At 43.3% G+C, this 18,500-nt stretch overlaps 1 protein-coding gene across 2 annotated transcripts in view; it reads left to right on the top strand.

The window, feature by feature from the left end:
- Positions 1–18,500, top strand: part of glra2 (glycine receptor, alpha 2) — a 36,020-nt gene that overhangs the window by 1,939 nt on the left and 15,581 nt on the right. The window contains exons 2-6 of one of the 2 annotated variants that reach the window (XM_017723578.2): positions 466–599; positions 8,645–8,712; positions 12,812–13,035; positions 17,981–18,063; positions 18,328–18,465. In XM_017723578.2, the coding sequence (XP_017579067.1) occupies positions 466–599; positions 8,645–8,712; positions 12,812–13,035; positions 17,981–18,063; positions 18,328–18,465 (647 nt within the window). Of the gene's footprint in view, positions 1–465; positions 600–8,496; positions 8,565–8,644; positions 8,713–12,811; positions 13,036–17,980; positions 18,064–18,327; positions 18,466–18,500 lie in introns of both variants that reach the window. The other variant, XM_017723579.2, reaches the window with a different exon arrangement.

Raw genomic sequence — 18,500 nt, 5'->3', positions numbered from 1 at the left:
TTAAGTGGTGGTCTTTGGTTCTGAGGTGCCTGGTTTTTGAGTGAGACATCCCCCAGAGTTAGGAACGCTCGGCCAACAGGAGCTTAATGCATGAAGACAGAAGGCAAATATTAGTGATCATGTTCCATATTGTGGTCAGGCTGTCGCTGTTGTCATGGATGGTATTTAGAACCGGCAGGTTGTGATGACAGTAATAGCTGAGGGAATAAAAATAGGGGGCTTAGATGGCTTCTGTCCTGCCAAATTAGTTTTTGCTCATCAGAGAGAGCGAGAGAGATACAGAGAGAGAGCAGTCGGTTCTGTGTGGGCACTGACCGACGCATGTGAGAAAATAGTCGCATTCTCACAGTCCAAGTCCGTGGGCGGCTGCGCATAAATAAACCCGTCATTAGACCCAGTTTACTCTCGTTCTCGTGATAATCGCACGTGTGTAATCAGAATGAATGCTGTCCATTGTGCTTCCAGGATAATGTTAGCAAAGGAGCATGACCGGTCATCGTCGCGAGGCTCCTCTCTGACCATGTCCCCTTCGGATTTCCTGGACAAACTAATGGGCAAAACGTCAGGCTACGATGCAAGGATAAGACCCAACTTCAAAGGTATGGTGACTCACTGTGTTGTTGCATTGGGCCTGAACGAGGCTGACAACTTAATTGTTGCTTTTAAACAGTGAGGACCTCATGTTTATTAATGGGTTTAACCCCTTGATGCTTGGCATTCAACTACCCTATTCAATTAATATGATTGAATAAGTCATGTAGTTCTGGGAGCGGAACCTTAAGGGGTTAATGTGTTGTGGAAATGTTATGTTCTATTATAATATCTGTCATAACGAGGAACTACTTTAATGCCTGTTATTGTTTCTGTCAGATGTTGGGAGATCTTTGGATCTTCCTTACTCATTGTATCATTGCCACCCTGATTATACCTTTAAAGCCGTTCAAGCCCTGGAGAGAGGAGAGAGTAACTGAAGGTAGAGAACCAGTTTTGTACATCTAGAACCGCTCTGAAACTCAGACCCCATTCCAGTTGACACACAGCATCACCAAATCTGTCTGTATCCCATCTAAGAAAGAGACAATCTCACATCCACCTTCACTGACCAGTACTCTGCCGTCTGTAATTGGTAACAGTCTTAATCCTACCTTCGATAACTGGTGCTACTCTCAATTTCAGCCTTATAGTAACCACTTCCAATCTCAGTTCTTCATTAACCGTTACCAATCTCAATCCCACCCTCAATAACCAGTACAGATCTCAATCCCACCCTCAATAACCAGTACAGATCTCAATCCCACCCTCAATAACCAGTAACAATCTCAATCCCACCCTCAATAACCAGTACAGATCTGAATCCCACCCTCAATAACCAGTACCAATCTCAATCCCACCCTCAATAACCAGTACAGATCTCAATCCCACCCTCAATAACCAGTACCAATCTCAATCCCACCCTCAATAACCAGTACAGATCTCAATCCCACCCTCAATAACCAGTACAGATCTCAATCCCACCCTCAATAACCAGTAACAATATCAATCCCACCCTCAATAACCAGTACAGATCTCAATCCCACCCTCAATAACCAGTACAGATCTCAATCCCACCCTCAATAACCAGTACCAATCTCAATCCCACCCTCAATAACCGGTACCAATCTCAATCCCACTATCAATAACCAGTACCAATCTCAATCCCACCCTCAATAACCAGTACCAATCTCAATCCCACCCTCAATAACCAGTACAGATCTCAATCCCACCCTCAATAACCAGTACAGATCTCAATCCCACCCTCAATAACCAGTAACAATATCAATCCCACCCTCAATAACCAGTACAGATCTCAATCCCACCCTCAATAACCAGTACAGATCTCAATCCCACTATCAATAACCAGTACAGATCTCAATCCCACCCTCAATAACCGGTACCAATCTCAATCCCACTATCAATAACCAGTACCAATCTCAATCCCACCCTCAATAACCAGTACCAATCTCAATCCCACCCTCAATAACCAGTACAGATCTCAATCCCACCCTCAATAACCAGTACCAATCTCAATCCCACCCTCAATAACCAGTACCAATCTCAATCCCACCCTCAATAACCAGTACCAGTCTCAATCCCACCCTCAATAACCAGTACCAATCTCAATCCCACTCTCAATGACCAGTACTAATCTCAATCTCACTCTTAATAACCAGTACTAATCTCAATCTCACTCTTAATAACCAGTACCAATCTCAATCCCACCCTCAATAACCAGTACCAATCTCAATCCCACCCTCAATAACCAGTACAGATCTCAATCCCACCCTCAATAACCGGTACCAATCTCAATCCCACTATCAATAACCAGTACCAATCTCAATCCCACCCTCAATAACCAGTACCAATCTCAATCCCACCCTCAATAACCAGTACAGATCTCAATCCCACCCTCAATAACCAGTACCAATCTCAATCCCACCCTCAATAACCAGTACCAATCTCAATCCCACCCTCAATAACCAGTACTAGTCTCAATCCCACCCTCAATAACCAGTACCAATCTCAATCCCACTCTCAATGACCAGTACTAATCTCAATCTCACTCTTAATAACCAGTACTAATCTCAATCTCACTCTTAATAACCAGTACCAATCTCAATCCCACCCTCAATAACCAGTACCAATCTCAATCCCACCCTCAATAACCAGTACCAATCTCAATCTCACTCTTAATAACCAGTAACAATCTCAATCCCAATTTCAATAACCAATTCTAATCCTTCCTTCTTTAACCAATCTTAGTCCCACCCTCTTTGACCAATCCCACTCCTTCCATTTTGAACCAGTGCCAATCCCACCTACATATACCAAACTCCAATCCCACCCTCTTTGACCAATGCCAGACCTACCCTTCTTTAACTAAACCCAATAGGAGGAAGAAAGCAGGTCATATTGCTTGCAAAGAGAACCACGCATCCTTGGATAAGGGCATACAGAAGTTTATGTTTTTATTTTTTAATGGTGATTTTGAGTGTTTTAAATGTTTATCTTTGGGATTTATACTTAAATAAAAGGTTCATCATGAGCAAAATGCTAATTTCTTTTTTCAAAGGCATGGGCTATTTTTAAAATCCTAATTTAAAGAGTGCTACAGGAGGCAGGGAAAGATAAGAAAACATGGAATTCATTAAAGACCTGGATATAAATCTCTACCTGCCAGAAAAGACATCACCCCCCACCCCCCTCCCAGCACACACACACACACACACACACACACACACACACACACACACACACACACACACACACACACACACACGGGTTCACATTGGCAGGAATGTCTTGTTTGGTACACAGTTGGTCATCTTTGGCCTCCAGCCTTGCTTCCTTTCACTTCTGGAAGCTTCCATTGCTCTGGTGCTCACACCTCCAGCACACCTCAATTTTCACACCTCCACAACATGGCCACTTCTGCTCGCTTGTCACTTTTCACTGATCATGGACAAACTCCCACTCCTATCCCAGCTATTCCCAGCTGGTTATCTTCCTGACCATCTGATGCCATTTTCAGAACATGACATTATGTATTCGGATGATGATATTTTTCTTCCAGACACTTACTGGTGGCACCACAGCACTCCAAACATCACTTTCACGTTATAGGGCACCAATCTCAATCCCACCCTCATTTACCAGCACCAATCTCAATCCAACCCTCATTTACCAGCACCAATCTCAATCCCCCCTCATTTACCAGCACCACTCTCAATCCCACCCTCATTTACCAGCACCAATCTCAATCCCACCCTCATTTACCAGCACCAATCTCAATCCCCCCCTCATTTACCAGCACCAATCTCAATCCCCCCCTCATTTACCAGCACCAATCTCAATCCCCCCTCATTTACCAGCACCACTCTCAATCCCCCCTCATTTACCAGCACCAATCTCAATCCCACGCTCATTTACCAGCACCAATCTCAATCCCGACCTCATTTACCAGCACCAATCTCAATCCCACGCTCATTTACCAGCACCAATCTCAATCCCCCCTCATTTACCAGCACCAATCTCAATCCCACCCTCATTTACCAGCACCAATCTCAATCCCACGCTCATTTACCAGCACCAATCTCAATCCCCCCTCATTTACCAGCATCAATCTCAATCCCACCCTCATTTACCAGCACCACTCTCAATCCCATCCTCATTTACCAGCACCAATCTCAATCCCCCCTCATTTACCAGCACCAATCTCAATCCCACCCTCATTTACCAGCACCACTCTCAATCCCACCCTCATTTACCAGCACCAATCTCAATCCCACCCTCATTTATCAGCACCACTCTCAATCTCACCCTCATTTACCAGCACCAAACTCAATCCCACCCTCATTTACCAGCACCAAACTCAATCCCACCCTCATTTACCAGCACCACTCTCAATCCATCCTCATTTACCAGCACCAATCTCAATCCCACCCTCATTTACCAGCACCACTCTCAATCCCACCCTCATTTACCAGCACCACTCTCAATCCCACCCTCATTTACCAGCACCAATCTCAATCCCACGCTCATTTACCAGCACCAATCTCAATCCCGACCTCATTTACCAGCACCAATCTCAATCCCACGCTCATTTACCAGCACCAATCTCAATCCCCCCTCATTTACCAGCACCAATCTCAATCCCACCCTCATTTACCAGCACCAATCTCAATCCCACGCTCATTTACCAGCACCAATCTCAATCCCCCCTCATTTACCAGCATCAATCTCAATCCCACCCTCATTTACCAGCACCACTCTCAATCCCATCCTCATTTACCAGCACCAATCTCAATCCCCCCTCATTTACCAGCACCAATCTCAATCCCACCCTCATTTACCAGCACCACTCTCAATCCCACCCTCATTTACCAGCACCAATCTCAATCCCACCCTCATTTATCAGCACCACTCTCAATCTCACCCTCATTTACCAGCACCAAACTCAATCCCACCCTCATTTACCAGCACCAAACTCAATCCCACCCTCATTTACCAGCACCACTCTCAATCCATCCTCATTTACCAGCACCAATCTCAATCCCACCCTCATTTACCAGCACCACTCTCAATCCCACCCTCATTTACCAGCACCACTCTCAATCCCACCCTCATTTACCAGCACCAATCTCAATCCCACCCTCATTTACCAGCACCACTCTCAATCCCACCCTCATTTACCAGCACCAATCTCAATCCCACCCTCATTTACCAGCACCAATCTCAATCCCACCCTCATTTACCAGCACCAATCTCAATTCCACCCTCAGTAACCAGCACCAATGTCAATCCCACCCTCTGTCACTGGTACCAAAATGCCCTCGCTTGCACAATTTACAGCACCTAACACCCTCTGAAGTGTCTGATCATAATGCATGACCTAGTTTTGTTTACCAAGCTGTTTTCTTTCACCACAGTCTGTACTGACGTTGCCTGTACACACGCTGAGGCAAATATTAATACAGAGTGGTATGTAATATTAATAAAGCTCCTGCAGAAGGAGAGCATGACTAGAGTTCACTTCACACACTACTGCCAGTGCTGTTCTCAATATAAAAGCAGAGAACCGCTTTTTGTCACGTCAAACCACAGTCAGAGGAGTAGATGAAAGGCCTGTAGTTTCATTCAGAAGCTGCTCGAGTAACACTGCAGTATTGTTGCACCCATCGTCCCTCACCTTGTACCCATTTCTCTCTGCTCAGTATCAATTAAGCCGGCTGCTTAATGTCTCTGCATGAAATTCTACCACTGATTATCACATTATTCTTTACTTAAAGTCAGACAGTGTGGTTTAAGAGCAGATCTCTCTTGGACTGATGAGTTTGGCGATGACAGGGTTTTCTCATTTCTCGCTGCAGACATGATACCATCATCAATCTGCCAAGCCCAGCAGCTTTTAGATTGATCATTATTCATCAGAGGATGGACTGTAACCTTCATTTCTTTGTGTGAGATAGATTCGACTGATATACTCAAATTGTAAAGTGTAGAAGGAAAGGTCAGTTGGGTCATCTAGAAGGCATTTTGAATGTATTGCTTCAAGCCCAAAACCAGTACACACCACATAGCATGCCGAGGAAATCAGATTACATGTTTTCTAATGTCCCTGGAATTCCACTGATCTGTCAAAATTTCAGTGCAAAATGTTCCGTTCTAGAGAAACTTACAGAGTCAGAATTGGCGGTGATAGGAAACAGACGTCCCCCTCTAAAAGCTCCCTCACAGAATGTTCCTACATGAACTGGTTTTGAGACAGTTTATCCTATCCTGCTGGAGGTGTACATGCAGAGTGTTATGAGGTTAAACAGTCCCCAAAGAAAACTGTTTCTAAAACGTTTTTCAGATGTTCCATGATTTTCCATCAACAACATTCCATATAAACTCAGAAAACACGTGTAGGTTCGCTGTTGGTTTTGGATAGTAAATAAAATGGTGTTATAAACATTGCAGCCCTAAAGAAATTAGTTTAGTGACTAGAAAGGACGAAGTTTAAGAAACACAGGTAAAAACATTAAAATGTTAAAATGGTCAAGGTGGTTGCTAAAATGTTGCTAAGGGGATGCTGTGGGATCCCAGATGGTTGTTTAAGTGTTGCTAGGCGGTTGCTAGGGTTTCCCAAGTGATTGCCAAGGTGATGCTAAGCAGATGCTATGGTATCCCAGATGGTTGCTTAGGTGTTGCTAGGTGGTTGCTATGGTATCCCAGATGGTTGCTTAGGTGTTGCTAGGCGGTTGTTATGGTATCACAGATGGTTGTTTAAGTGTTGCTAGGCAGTTGCTAGGGTGTCCCAAGTGATTGCCAAGGTGTTGCTAAGTAGATACTGTGGTATCCCAGATGGTTGCTTAAGTGTTGCTAGGTGGTTGCTAGGGTTTCCCAAGTGATTGCCAAGGTGTTGCTAAGCAGATGCTATGGTATCCCAGATGGTTGTTTGGTGTTGCTAGGCGGTTGCTATAGTTTCCCAGGTGATTGCCAAGGTGTTACTAAGAGCATGCTATGGTATTCCAGATGATTGTTTAGATGTTGCTAGGTGGTTGCTATGGTATCCCAGATGGTTGCTTAAGTGTTGCTGGGCAGTTTCTAGGGTTTCCCAAGTGATTGCCAAGGTGTTGCTGAGAACATGTTATGGTATCCCAGATGGTTGATTTGGTGTTGCTAGGTGGTTGTTATGGTTTCCCAGGTAATTGCCAAGGTGTTGTTAAGCGTTTGTTATGGCATCCTAGATGGTTACTTAGGTGTTGCTAGGTGGTTGCTATGGTATCCGAGATGGTTGCTGAAGTGTTGATAAGCAGTTGCTATGGTTTCCCAGGTGATTGCCAAGGTGGTGCCAAGAGGTTGCTATGGTATCCGAGATGGTTGCTTAAGTGTTGCTAGGTGGTTGCTAGAGTTTCCCAAGTGATTGCCAAGGTGTTGCTAAGCAGATGCTATGGTATCCCAGATGGTTGTTTTGGTGTTGCTCGGCAGTTGCTATAGTTTCCCAGGTGATTGCCAAGGTGTTACTAAGAGCATGCTATGGTATTCCAGATGATTGTTTAGATGTTGCTAGGTGGTTGCTATTGTATCCCAGATGGTTGCTTAAGTGTTGCTGGGCAGTTTCTAGGGTTTCCCAAGTGATTGCCAAGGTGTTGCTGAGCACATGTTATGGTATCCCAGATGGTTGATTTGGTGTTGCTAGGTGGTTGGTATGGTTTCCCAGGTAATTGCCAAGGTGTTGTTAAGCGTTTGCTATGGCATCCTAGATGGTTACTTAGGTGTTGCTAGGTGGTTGCTATGGTATCCAAGATGGTTGCTGAAGTGTTGATAAGCAGTTGCTATGGTTTCCCAGGTGATTGCCAAGGTGGTGCTAAGAGGTTGCTATGGTATCCGAGATGGTTGCTTAAGTGTTGCTAGGTGGTTGCTAGAGTTTCACCGGTGATTGCCAAGGTGTTGCTAAGCAGATGCTGTGGTTTACCAGATGGTTTCTTAGGTGTTGCTAGGCAGTTGCTATAGTTTCTCAAGTGGTTGCTAAGATGTTGCTATGGTATCCTAGGTGGTTGCCTACGTGTTGCTAAGCAGTTGCTATGGTATTCCAGGTGGTTACAAAGTTCAATCTTAGAAGTTGGTTTTGCATATTCAGCTTCTCACAATCAAAGTAATCCCAGACACATTCAGTGGTGTTAAGTTCTGGACTCTGGGGTGGTCAGTCCATTGTTCTGAGAACACAAGCAGCTGGTATAGAGCCGTTACATTATTTAAACTCACAAATCTCTGTGGTTCTTCAGGAGAACCCTCTGTGGCACCTTTTATTTTAAGAGTCAATTCATTACAGAATAACAGAAACTTGAAAGGTTCCTCTGTAGGGTCATGCAGAAGAATCCTGGTTCTGGTTCTAGCTGGGGTTTTACTTGCCTTGCGGAAGAGTGTTCTGTCTGTTTTTTACCTCCATATCACTTCTCCATTCCATTTTCACAGGTCCGCCTGTAAACGTCACCTGCAATATTTTTATCAACAGCTTCGGCTCCGTGACCGAGACCACCATGGTAAGCCTGTCGCTATGTTTCCTTTCCTGTGACTCACTAAAAGAGATGTCAATGTGTGGTTTATCGCCCCCTACCTGCAGGTCCCCCTGTAAACGTCACCTGCAACATATTTATCAACAGCTTTGGTTCTATAGCTGAAACTACTATGGTGAGTTAGGCATCACAGCTAGCCCCTAACCACGCCCCCCCCCCAAACTCCCTCCTCCCCTGACCATCTCAGACCCTGCGCCATCTGCTGCTGACATTTGCTACTACAAGCTTTCTTTGTTAAACTTGTTTTCCCCAAAATCGTTTTGCGTTGTTTGCTTTCCACATTTTCATACAACATGACTAAGCTTGCACTGGTCTATTGGCGGAGCCTTAAGGGAACATGTTCACCAGCCGTCTCGGATCAAACGGCTATCGCTGAGCACTCAGGGCGATATTTGATTGTTGTCTCCTTACGCTACATGCACATTCGCCAGATTATTTTTGTGTTAATCATTCACACAGCGGCTGGCAGCAAATGATTCACTTTAATTGCCAGAAGAACCTTTGGGGCCTCGCGTCTTAGGGCCCGCGATTGATTAGCGTAATGCCCCGAAATGGTCCGACCGCTCCGGGGGTAAACAGCTACCGACCCAGAGCGCAACGCCGCTCCGCTCTTCAAAGGCACGCTATTACAACCACGTTATCAGTTCGATCCAAATACATCTCCAGTGAACAGTCAGACCGAATGAGCCTGAATCAAATCATAATTATGTTTACAGACGTCTGCGGGTGATACACGGCCCGGGATTCCTGCGCTCAGAGGGCCGCCAATAAACTTTCAGACCAAGAATGGAAACTGTTTATGAAAACTCCCTTTAACGAAGCGCCTGCATGTCTAAATACTAACAGCATTCTTTCAGGACTAATTAATCTGCAGATGATAACAAAGCTCCTAATTTGGAGATTAGCTTTCAGAAATGTCATCACTAATTGCTTCTGCTAATGGTTTTTTATCATTTTTAACTGTTCTCAAATAAAAGAGCTCATGCAATCGTGCCACTCACAGTGATATCTGCATTAACATTTGGCTAAAGGGCTGTATATGAAAGAGCTTCCATGAGCAAACATTCGGTTCTTCAGGGGTTCTTTAGTAAAGAAAACGGTTTTATATAGAACCATGAAGACTCAAAGAACCATTTGCATGCTTAAATGGCTCTCTGCATGGTGAAATGGAGAATGTGTTGCATATGGTTCTATGTAGAACCTATTTTGAAAAGGGTTCTATATGGCACCAAAAAGGGTTCTTCTATTGCGACAAGCTTGACAACAGTGGAAGAACACTTTTTGGTGTTTGTCAAGAAACGTTGTAACCGTACCTTGCGCTGTAGAGAACCATTTAATCATGCTAAGGGCTCTTTGAGTGTTCATGGTTCAAAACAGAACCATATTCTTTACTAAAGAACCTTTGAAGAACTGTTTTCTTTAGATTGATGGAAATGTTACATATGGATCTGTACAGGACCTGTTTGAAAAGAGTTCTTCTATTGTTATGATGTCAAGCTTGTAACAATAGAAGAATCCTTTTCAAAAAGGTTCTGTATGGAACCACCTACAGCACATTCTTCATCAATCTGAGGAACCCTTTCATGATGCAAAGAACCCTTTAAGCGTTCGTTTTACTTTACTAAAGAACCCTTGAAGAACCAGTGACGCATGCATGTGCTAAAGGTAGAATTCAGGCCAGAATCCACATCCTTGGTCAGGCCTTGACCCTTAAATGGCCAGAACATTTATGATGCTTCTATTTACATATTTGTACAGTTTCATAATAAAATCACTGTTTTCATTGTAAAAACAAGCCTCGGGATGTTTCAAGTCTAGGATTTCGAAGTTTTAAAGTAAGATATAGACGACAGAGTTCCATGTGGCTCTTCATCCAGTGTTGGAACCAAACTGCTCTTGTAGAACCGCAAGCAAAACAACAGCTCAACAAAATCACACCCTCGGGTTACTGTATGAATGAGACTATTAACATATTCATTGAAACTGCATCATGAATATTTATCATGTGGTTAGTGTTCAGGCCGTGCTAGCTTCAGTTCCCTTCCTCTGCCTGAGGAACCCACACGTTTCAAACGACTGGAGCTGTTAATAAGTCTCGGGTCGGTTATGCGATTACATGCATTCTGTTCTTTAAACAGCGCGACTGCTGGATTAGTGATATATTAGAGGATCTAAAGACAATCCTGCTCTCATTCTCTGACCGTGGAAGCCTATGAGAGGGTCATTCTGCACCATGTCTTACTTTAGAAACACGTCTTTCACAAGAAAAGCCCACCAAACCTTCATAGCCCCTTCAGCTAGAGGCTCACTGGTCACTTACTGACCCCACAGCTTACTCTTCAGTGGCGCATAGAAGCCCGTTCCTTCCGGCTTTTTACTCTTTCCCTATACGAGGAAGCAGTAAGTCAGAATGTTGACTTCGTTTTTCAAAGTAACCTTTTTAAAAACGTTGACTTTCTCAGTTTTGACCGAGTATCTCAAAATGATGAGTTATTATTTCAAAGTAATTATTCAATTTCTTGGTTTTGACTTAGTATCTCAAAATAGTGACTTATTATTTCTAAACAATGAATTTTTTCTAAAGTTTTGACTTAGAATCTCACAATATTGACTCATCTCAAAGTATTTTCATTCTCAAAATCTCAAAATAATGACTTATTTTTTTCAGTTTTGACTTAGTATCTCAAAATTATGAGTTGTTATTTCAAAACAATTACTTTTTTCAATACAATTACAATTGTTTTGATTTTGAATCTCACAATATTGACTCATCTCAAAGTATTTTCATTCTCAAAATCTCAAAATAATGACTTATTTTTTTCAGTTTTGACTTAGTATCTCAAAATTATGAGTTGTTATTTCAGAACAATTACTTTTTTCAATACAATTACAATTGTTTTGATTTTGAATCTCACAATATTGACTCATCTCAAAATAATCACATTCTCAAACATTTGACTTATGTCAAAATAATGACTCTTTTTTAGAGATTTGAGTTATGACAGACAAAATGTCACAATATTATGAGAAAATAATGAAATTAAATTTCTGCAAAATTGAGGAATTTATAATTAAATTAAATGAGATTAAATGTCAGTGAAATAAGTCATTATATAGACAAAGCTTCTTTTTTTGTGAGAAAAAAGTGATCATTTCAAGTTAAAACAGTCAAAAACTGTAGGAAAATAAGTTATAGTGACTAAGGAGCTCAAAGTACTAGGTCAAAAAAATGCTACAAAAATGTGGTAAAATATTGAGAAACTGTTCCAGAAATGGAGAAAGTTTTAAAAACATCTGGCCTGTAGTTATTATAAAACTAAGGTATGTTCTGTTGTTTTGAGAGAGAGGAACTGGACACACATAGAGAACCTTAAAGTTTAACGGGTTAAACTGCAAATGAATGTGGATTCCACTCCAGGCACATCAAGTAATCCACTCTGACTAATTACAGCCTTGCGGCGATGATGACAAAGACAAATTAAGCTCTTGCAAAATTGAAAACAATTTTTTTTTGTTTGTTTTCTGCTTTTGTTTTGGTTTTACAGAACCTAATGAACTATAATCCCATGCTAGACGGCTCAGTTAAGTAACATTCTGAGCTTCATAGGAAACTTTACAACTTTAAATGTACCTGTTTTGGGTGAGATTAAGTATTTGCAGACTAAAACATGATCTGTTGTTTGCCTGGATTAAAGCAGCATTACTAAATCAACCCTTTCAAGCAGAGCGAACTCAGTAAACAGGTTTTATAAACAATAACCAGCTCTGGGAATAAATTCAGTTTAACTTTCCATTAAAGCTAATTTTCTATCCCAAACACTAGTTTCTAATAAATTGGCCAGTGAGTGGAAGAACATTTTATTTTTGATCAAACGGATCCAAAAAAGAGAAGAAGAGAACTTAATAAGCTTCCCTTCCTACACAACACCTTATATTCCAGCTTCTGATTCCAATTTTCCCAAAGTTTCGACTTATTATCTCAAATATTTGGCTCTGATTATCTCAGGTGCCAGAATGTAACAGCTGCACCTTTTAAGACGTGATAGAAAATTCAAATAAGAAGCCAATCAGCCTCGTAGTTCCTATCCTGAGGGATGCTGGATGTTCTAAGATGTTCCACTGTGGTTCTACAAGTTACTCAGTACTTAAGTAGCTTTAGTGCTGCTTCTTTTCTCTCTGTTCATGCGTTAATCCTCACTGCACGGATCCTGCAGGACTACAGAGTGAACATCTTCCTGAGGCAGAAGTGGAACGACCCCCGGCTCGCCTACAGTGAATATCCAGACCCCTCGCTCGACCTGGACCCGTCCATGCTGGATTCCATCTGGAAGCCTGACCTGTTCTTCGCCAATGAGAAAGGCGCCAACTTCCATGACGTCACCACAGATAACAAGCTCCTTAGGATCTCCAAGGATGGAACGGTTCTCTACAGCATCAGGTACGGTTATATCGTTTAAACTGTGGCTCATGCGATTAAATTATTAGAACTTCAGAGAGAAAAATAAGGAAGATGTTCTCGTTTAAGCAAAAGCAGTTATTGAAGACAAGCCCATAGTGTGACATTCAGATCCTATTGACCATCAATGAATACCCTGTAAACAAGCCTGTAGATCAATAAACCAATGACCATTAGACGGACTGCAAGCAAGCCCTCAATCCACACACACAGCAATGCTAACATCACTGTGAGCTCTCTCATTGGTTAGAGCTTCAGGAGCTGGACTGAAGGCCTTGCAAGTTGGACTACCAACACAATTAAGAACTGACAGAAGAATCAACCGATCATGTTTTGATTTACAATGGGACCAATTTAGTAAGTACATCCATCAGTCTAGGTCTTCTGGAAGTTCTAGATAAGTCACTGACTGTAAACATGAGCTGTAGACTAACCGTTTTCAGTCAGTTGTTAGGAGTGGAAAGCAGTGGCAGCAGCTCTAAGCCAGAACTCTTCACTGTAAGGCTGATAAATACAAGCTCAAATTCTTGCTCATGTCTGTTACAAGCTTCAAATAAAACGTATGAAATGTGTTTCACAACCTACAAATGTCTGTATTTAATCTAGAACCGCCAACAGGTTCATGTGAATCACCATGAGATTAGTGTTAACATACCACTAGATTCCCATAGGGGCGCTAGCAGAAATTGGCAATGTGATTTTTTCTGTTTTCATATTTAACGTTTAAGGCCCAGACTTCAGTCTAGCTTTCACAGTCATGGTTTGCTGCTACTGTTAGTATTAATTTCACTGTGCTTTATTTGACACTTATGGCAAAAAAATGGTTTAACTTTCTAAGTAATATTAATACGAGTGTAGTTTTAGCGTCAGACGTTGTACAGAGTGTCTAGAATTAATGATACATTAAAATAGGCCTAAAACTGCATTTATTTCTTATGTTTTATAATATTCAGCACAACATAGGATCCCGCAGCCTCACTGGTCTGAAGGAAATCATAACTGTGTTTCATCCAACAGCTTTATCTCACTACAATACCCAGCATGCACTGCGCAAAGAAAGCCGATGATGTAGAGAGTAATAAATACAGAGATGATATCCAGCAGTAAAGTTGGCTGTCTGGCATTCAAATTCGAATAGCCCCAAAAGTTCCTCCCCTTTTCAAGATACACTATATTTCCGAAAGTATTCGCTCGTCTGGCTTCACACGCATATGAACTTGAGTGACCTCCCATTCTTAATCCATAGGGTTTAATATGATGTTGGCCCACCCTTTGCAGCTATAACAGCTTCAGCTCTTCTGGGAAGGCTTTCCACAAGGGTTAGGAGTGTTTATGGGAATTTTTGGCCGTTCTTCCAGAAGCGCATTTGCGAGGTCAGACACTGATGTTGGACGAGAAGGCCTGGCTCACAGTCTCCGCTCTAATTCATCCCAAAGGGGTTCTATGGGGTTGAGGTCAGGACTCTGTGCAGACCAGTCAAGTTCTTCCGTGTCTTTATGGACCTGTTTTGTGCACTGGTGTGCAGTCATGTTGGAACAGGAAGGGGCCGTCCCCAAACTGTTCCCACAAAGTTGGGAGCAGGAAATTCTCCAAAATCTCTTGGTGCTGAAGCTTTAAGAGTTCCTTTCACTGGAACTAAGGGGCCGAGCCCAACTCCTGAAAAACACCCCCACACCATGATCCCCCCTCCACCAAACTTTACACTCGGCACAATGCAGTCAGACAAGTACCGTCTCCTGGCAACCGCCAAACCCAGACGCGTCCATCAGATTTCCAGACAGAGATGCGTGATTGGTCACTCCAGAGAACTCGTCTCCACTGCTCTAGAGTCCAGTGGCGGCGCTTTACTCCACTGCATTCCACGCTTTGCACTGCGCTTGGTGATGTAAGGCTTGGATGCAGCTGCTCGGCCATGGAAACCCATTCCATGAAGCTCTCTACGCTGTTCTTGAGCTGATCTGAAGGCCACATGAAGTTTGGAGGTCTGTAGTGATTGACTCTGCAGAAAGTCGGTGACCTCTGTGCACTATGCCCCTCAGCATCCGCTGACCGCTCTGTCATTTTACGTGGCCGACCACTTCGTGGCTGAGTTGCTGTCGTTCCCAATCGCTTCCACTTTGTTATAATCCCACTGACAGTGGACTGTGGAATATTTAGTAGTGAGGAAATTTCACGACTGGACTTGCTGCACAGGTGGCATCAAAGTAGGTGGTTTTCTATCATGTTAATCATCAAGACGCGCCAGAATCCCGAAATCTACCTTGCGAAACAAATATACGCCTGACTAAGAGCACCTGTCTCACTTTTCTTTGGTTTTCCTCCGTTTCCATTCTGTGGAAATCATGAGCGGTTTAGATAAAAGAGCTGTGCTAAGCTAATTTGCATCCTCCTTGCTAGGCTAAGACGCAGCAGGCTGCAAACATGAAAAGGAGAAACCTGCTAAAGACATTTTACCAATTAATGCTCACTTCAACGACCCTCTGCTTTGAAGAATGGGACAATATAAATGGATCCAAGCAAACGAGATGAAGTCTCATCGACTCTGGATGCAGTTAGCGCCTGTAGAGACAGCGAGCCTCGTCAAGCATCCGTAGGCAATTATTCCAGGTGACTCCGACATTAAAAGTGTGTTTGAAGTGCACTTGTAGGGGGGCTGATTCGGCACAAAGCGCTCTATCAGACACAGTAGTGGCTCCTGTAGCCTTCAAGAGAAGATTGATGCAGATGCCTCAGATTGGGGTATTAAAGGAATAGCTTGACAAAAATTCACCCACACAGTTTTCCCCTTTTATCCCAAATGCGAATCCGAAGTTTCGGAACAAAAGTACATCAGCACAGCCAAAAACAGTAGCAGCAGTAGCTTAGTCCGTATTTATAGATAACAGTGTGACATGCAGTGTCAGAAACCACATAATCAAGTCCATTAGAGATTAGCGTTTCCGCATAGTTTAACGCAAGTGATGATTTAGGCATGATGCTAATTACTGGGGTATAAGCTTGCATTACTCCTTAGCTGCATTAGCCTCATAGCTGCAGTGCTAAAAATAAAGATGCGGATTTTAAGGCCTTTAATATTCTGTGTCTGTGGATATCCAGTGAATTTTCCCTAAAAAATGCTTACGTTTGCCAAATCAAGGCCGTTTTTCATTGTTTAGGCTGTTTCTATCCGAGGCACTTAGTTTGCATCCATACACAGCAGAAACAGGCACTCTTGTCTGAAACGACGCTCAAGACTCACGGCATCAGAATCAGTTCACACAGGTGTGAGAGGGATCAGCAGGCAGGTGCGTTTGAGGGCTGCTGTATCTGAGAGATGATGAGAGCACAGTGTGATGGTGAGAGAGAGGAGAAACGACAGGCTTTGGAGAGTTTACCTGCACAGAGTGGAAGAGTGATCTGAAGTGAGTAACACTGGCAGAGCAGACAGGGGAGTTAAAAACATCCTAAAACAAAAAAAGTCTTGGGCCCTGTCCCATTTCTTCTTCTTACCCCTACCCCTTAATTTTGAGTGTCACTTTAACCCCTTGTTCCTGAGCTACAGGGCAGTGGTTGAGATCTTCCTATGAAATGAGACCCTCTAATAAAAGAGCATCACTTCATTATCAGCTACTAGCGCCACTCTGTAGGCGACCCTGCCCGTCTGCAGGGACAGCAGAGGAGGGGAAAGTTCAGCTCCTCACTGCTGGGCTTTAGTTACATTTAGGGATCAGACGCCTTCAAAGAGGGGGGCAATTATTTAGTATCACCCCCCCAATTTCTTGTTAGAATTTTCCCATTCCACCTTAAATGGAGCAGCAGGTACATTCTGGTGCTTCAGGCGTCAGAAGTGCCGGACTGTTTAAGGTGGAACGGCAAAGTTAGCGAGCTAGCTACCGAGGCATCAGTATGGTATTAGTGATTTTTTATGCTTGTTATGAAGAAAAACGACCAAAATCCACAGAAACAGCATTAAACTAAGATAATATGATGGTTATTGTGATTTTATTAACAGAGAAAATTCCCACATTTGTGGGTTTCTCTGGGCTCTTGTTCTCCGTCTCGCCGGTTCCTCTGTTTTTCTCATATCTCTCTGTTTGGAGTCTCTGAAAAACCTTTGGAAAACCATGTAGCCCCAAAACTTCACCCCACCCCTCTATCTCAACAAGACTTGGGATGCCCACCCCTAGACGTGAACACGCTAAACACTGGGGTAGGTGTGAGTGGATGGGGCGAGGGGTGGAATGGGATTGCTTTCTCAGTATGCTTTGGGTCCAAGTCAGTCTGCACTGTGAAGTGCTGTCCAATGATTTTGGAAGCACTTGGCTGAACCTGAGATAATAAAGACTTATGCTCTTCAGAATTCATCCTCCTGCTTTTCTCAGCAGCCACATCCTCACTGAACACAGTTCTATCGAGAGCCACATGCCCACACCATAGCACTACCTCCACCATGCTTCACAGATAAGGTGGTCTACTTTAGATCATGAGCAGCTTCTTCGTTTCTCCATACTCTTCCCATCATTCTGGTTCAAGTGGATCTTTGTGACATTTGTCCAAAAGGTGTTGTCCCAGAACTGTACAGGCTTTTCTTAGACACCCCCCCCAACCCTCCTCTGCCCCCCCAAACTCTAAACTGGTTTTTCTGTCTTTGCAGCTTACCAAAGGCAATGTCTTGACTGTCTTGTCGTGACTTTGACACAGAATGCTTACCTCCTGGAGAAGTTCTTGAACTGCTGTGAAGGAGTTTTTCCATTTTAAATTAAATGAATTACAGCTGAAGGCCTGCATGTTGAGCTCATGTTCATTGTTTAATGTAAACATCGATATGCTGTGATACCCAAAATAACATCTAACATATCATTTCGTCACTGTCCAAACATTTTTGGACCTGACGGTACTGCACTCACACAAACCTGAAAATGAAGTGCTTAATGGTCATTTTCTGCAGGCTGACCTTAATCCTGTCCTGCCCGATGGATCTGAAGAACTTCCCGATGGACGTTCAGACCTGTACCATGCAGCTGGAGAGTTGTACGTAATCGCCTTTAATCTTGTCCTCGAACGGTGAGCGCCTCTCTCAGCAGTAACGCGCTGATGACGGCCTGCTGAGTGATGAGCTTTAACGTTCTCCTGTGGGAACAGATCCTCTCAGATATTTGAGTAATGAAGCACTTTCATGACATTTTGCTGAACTGAATCTTTTCCTTTGAGCTTGATCAGAAGTGCAGTGCAGTCCATAAGGCTGGCGTCACGGCCCCGAGGAACGTAATAACGATGTGTTGCTTCGCTCTGCAGTCGGCTACACCATGAACGACCTGATCTTCGAGTGGCTGGACGAGGGGCCTGTGCAGGTAGCGGAGGGTCTGACCCTTCCTCAGTTCATCATGAGGGAGGAGAAGGAGCTGGGCTACTGCACCAAACACTACAACACAGGTCTCTAGAACACTAGAACACAAGTTAGAACACGA

This window comes from Pygocentrus nattereri, chromosome 6 (genome assembly GCF_015220715.1).
Source record: "Pygocentrus nattereri isolate fPygNat1 chromosome 6, fPygNat1.pri, whole genome shotgun sequence".
NCBI classification, from domain to species: Eukaryota; Metazoa; Chordata; class Actinopteri; order Characiformes; family Serrasalmidae; genus Pygocentrus; species Pygocentrus nattereri.
The sequence above is the reverse complement of the archived record's forward strand: the minus strand, read 5'-3'. Positions and strand labels throughout refer to the sequence as shown.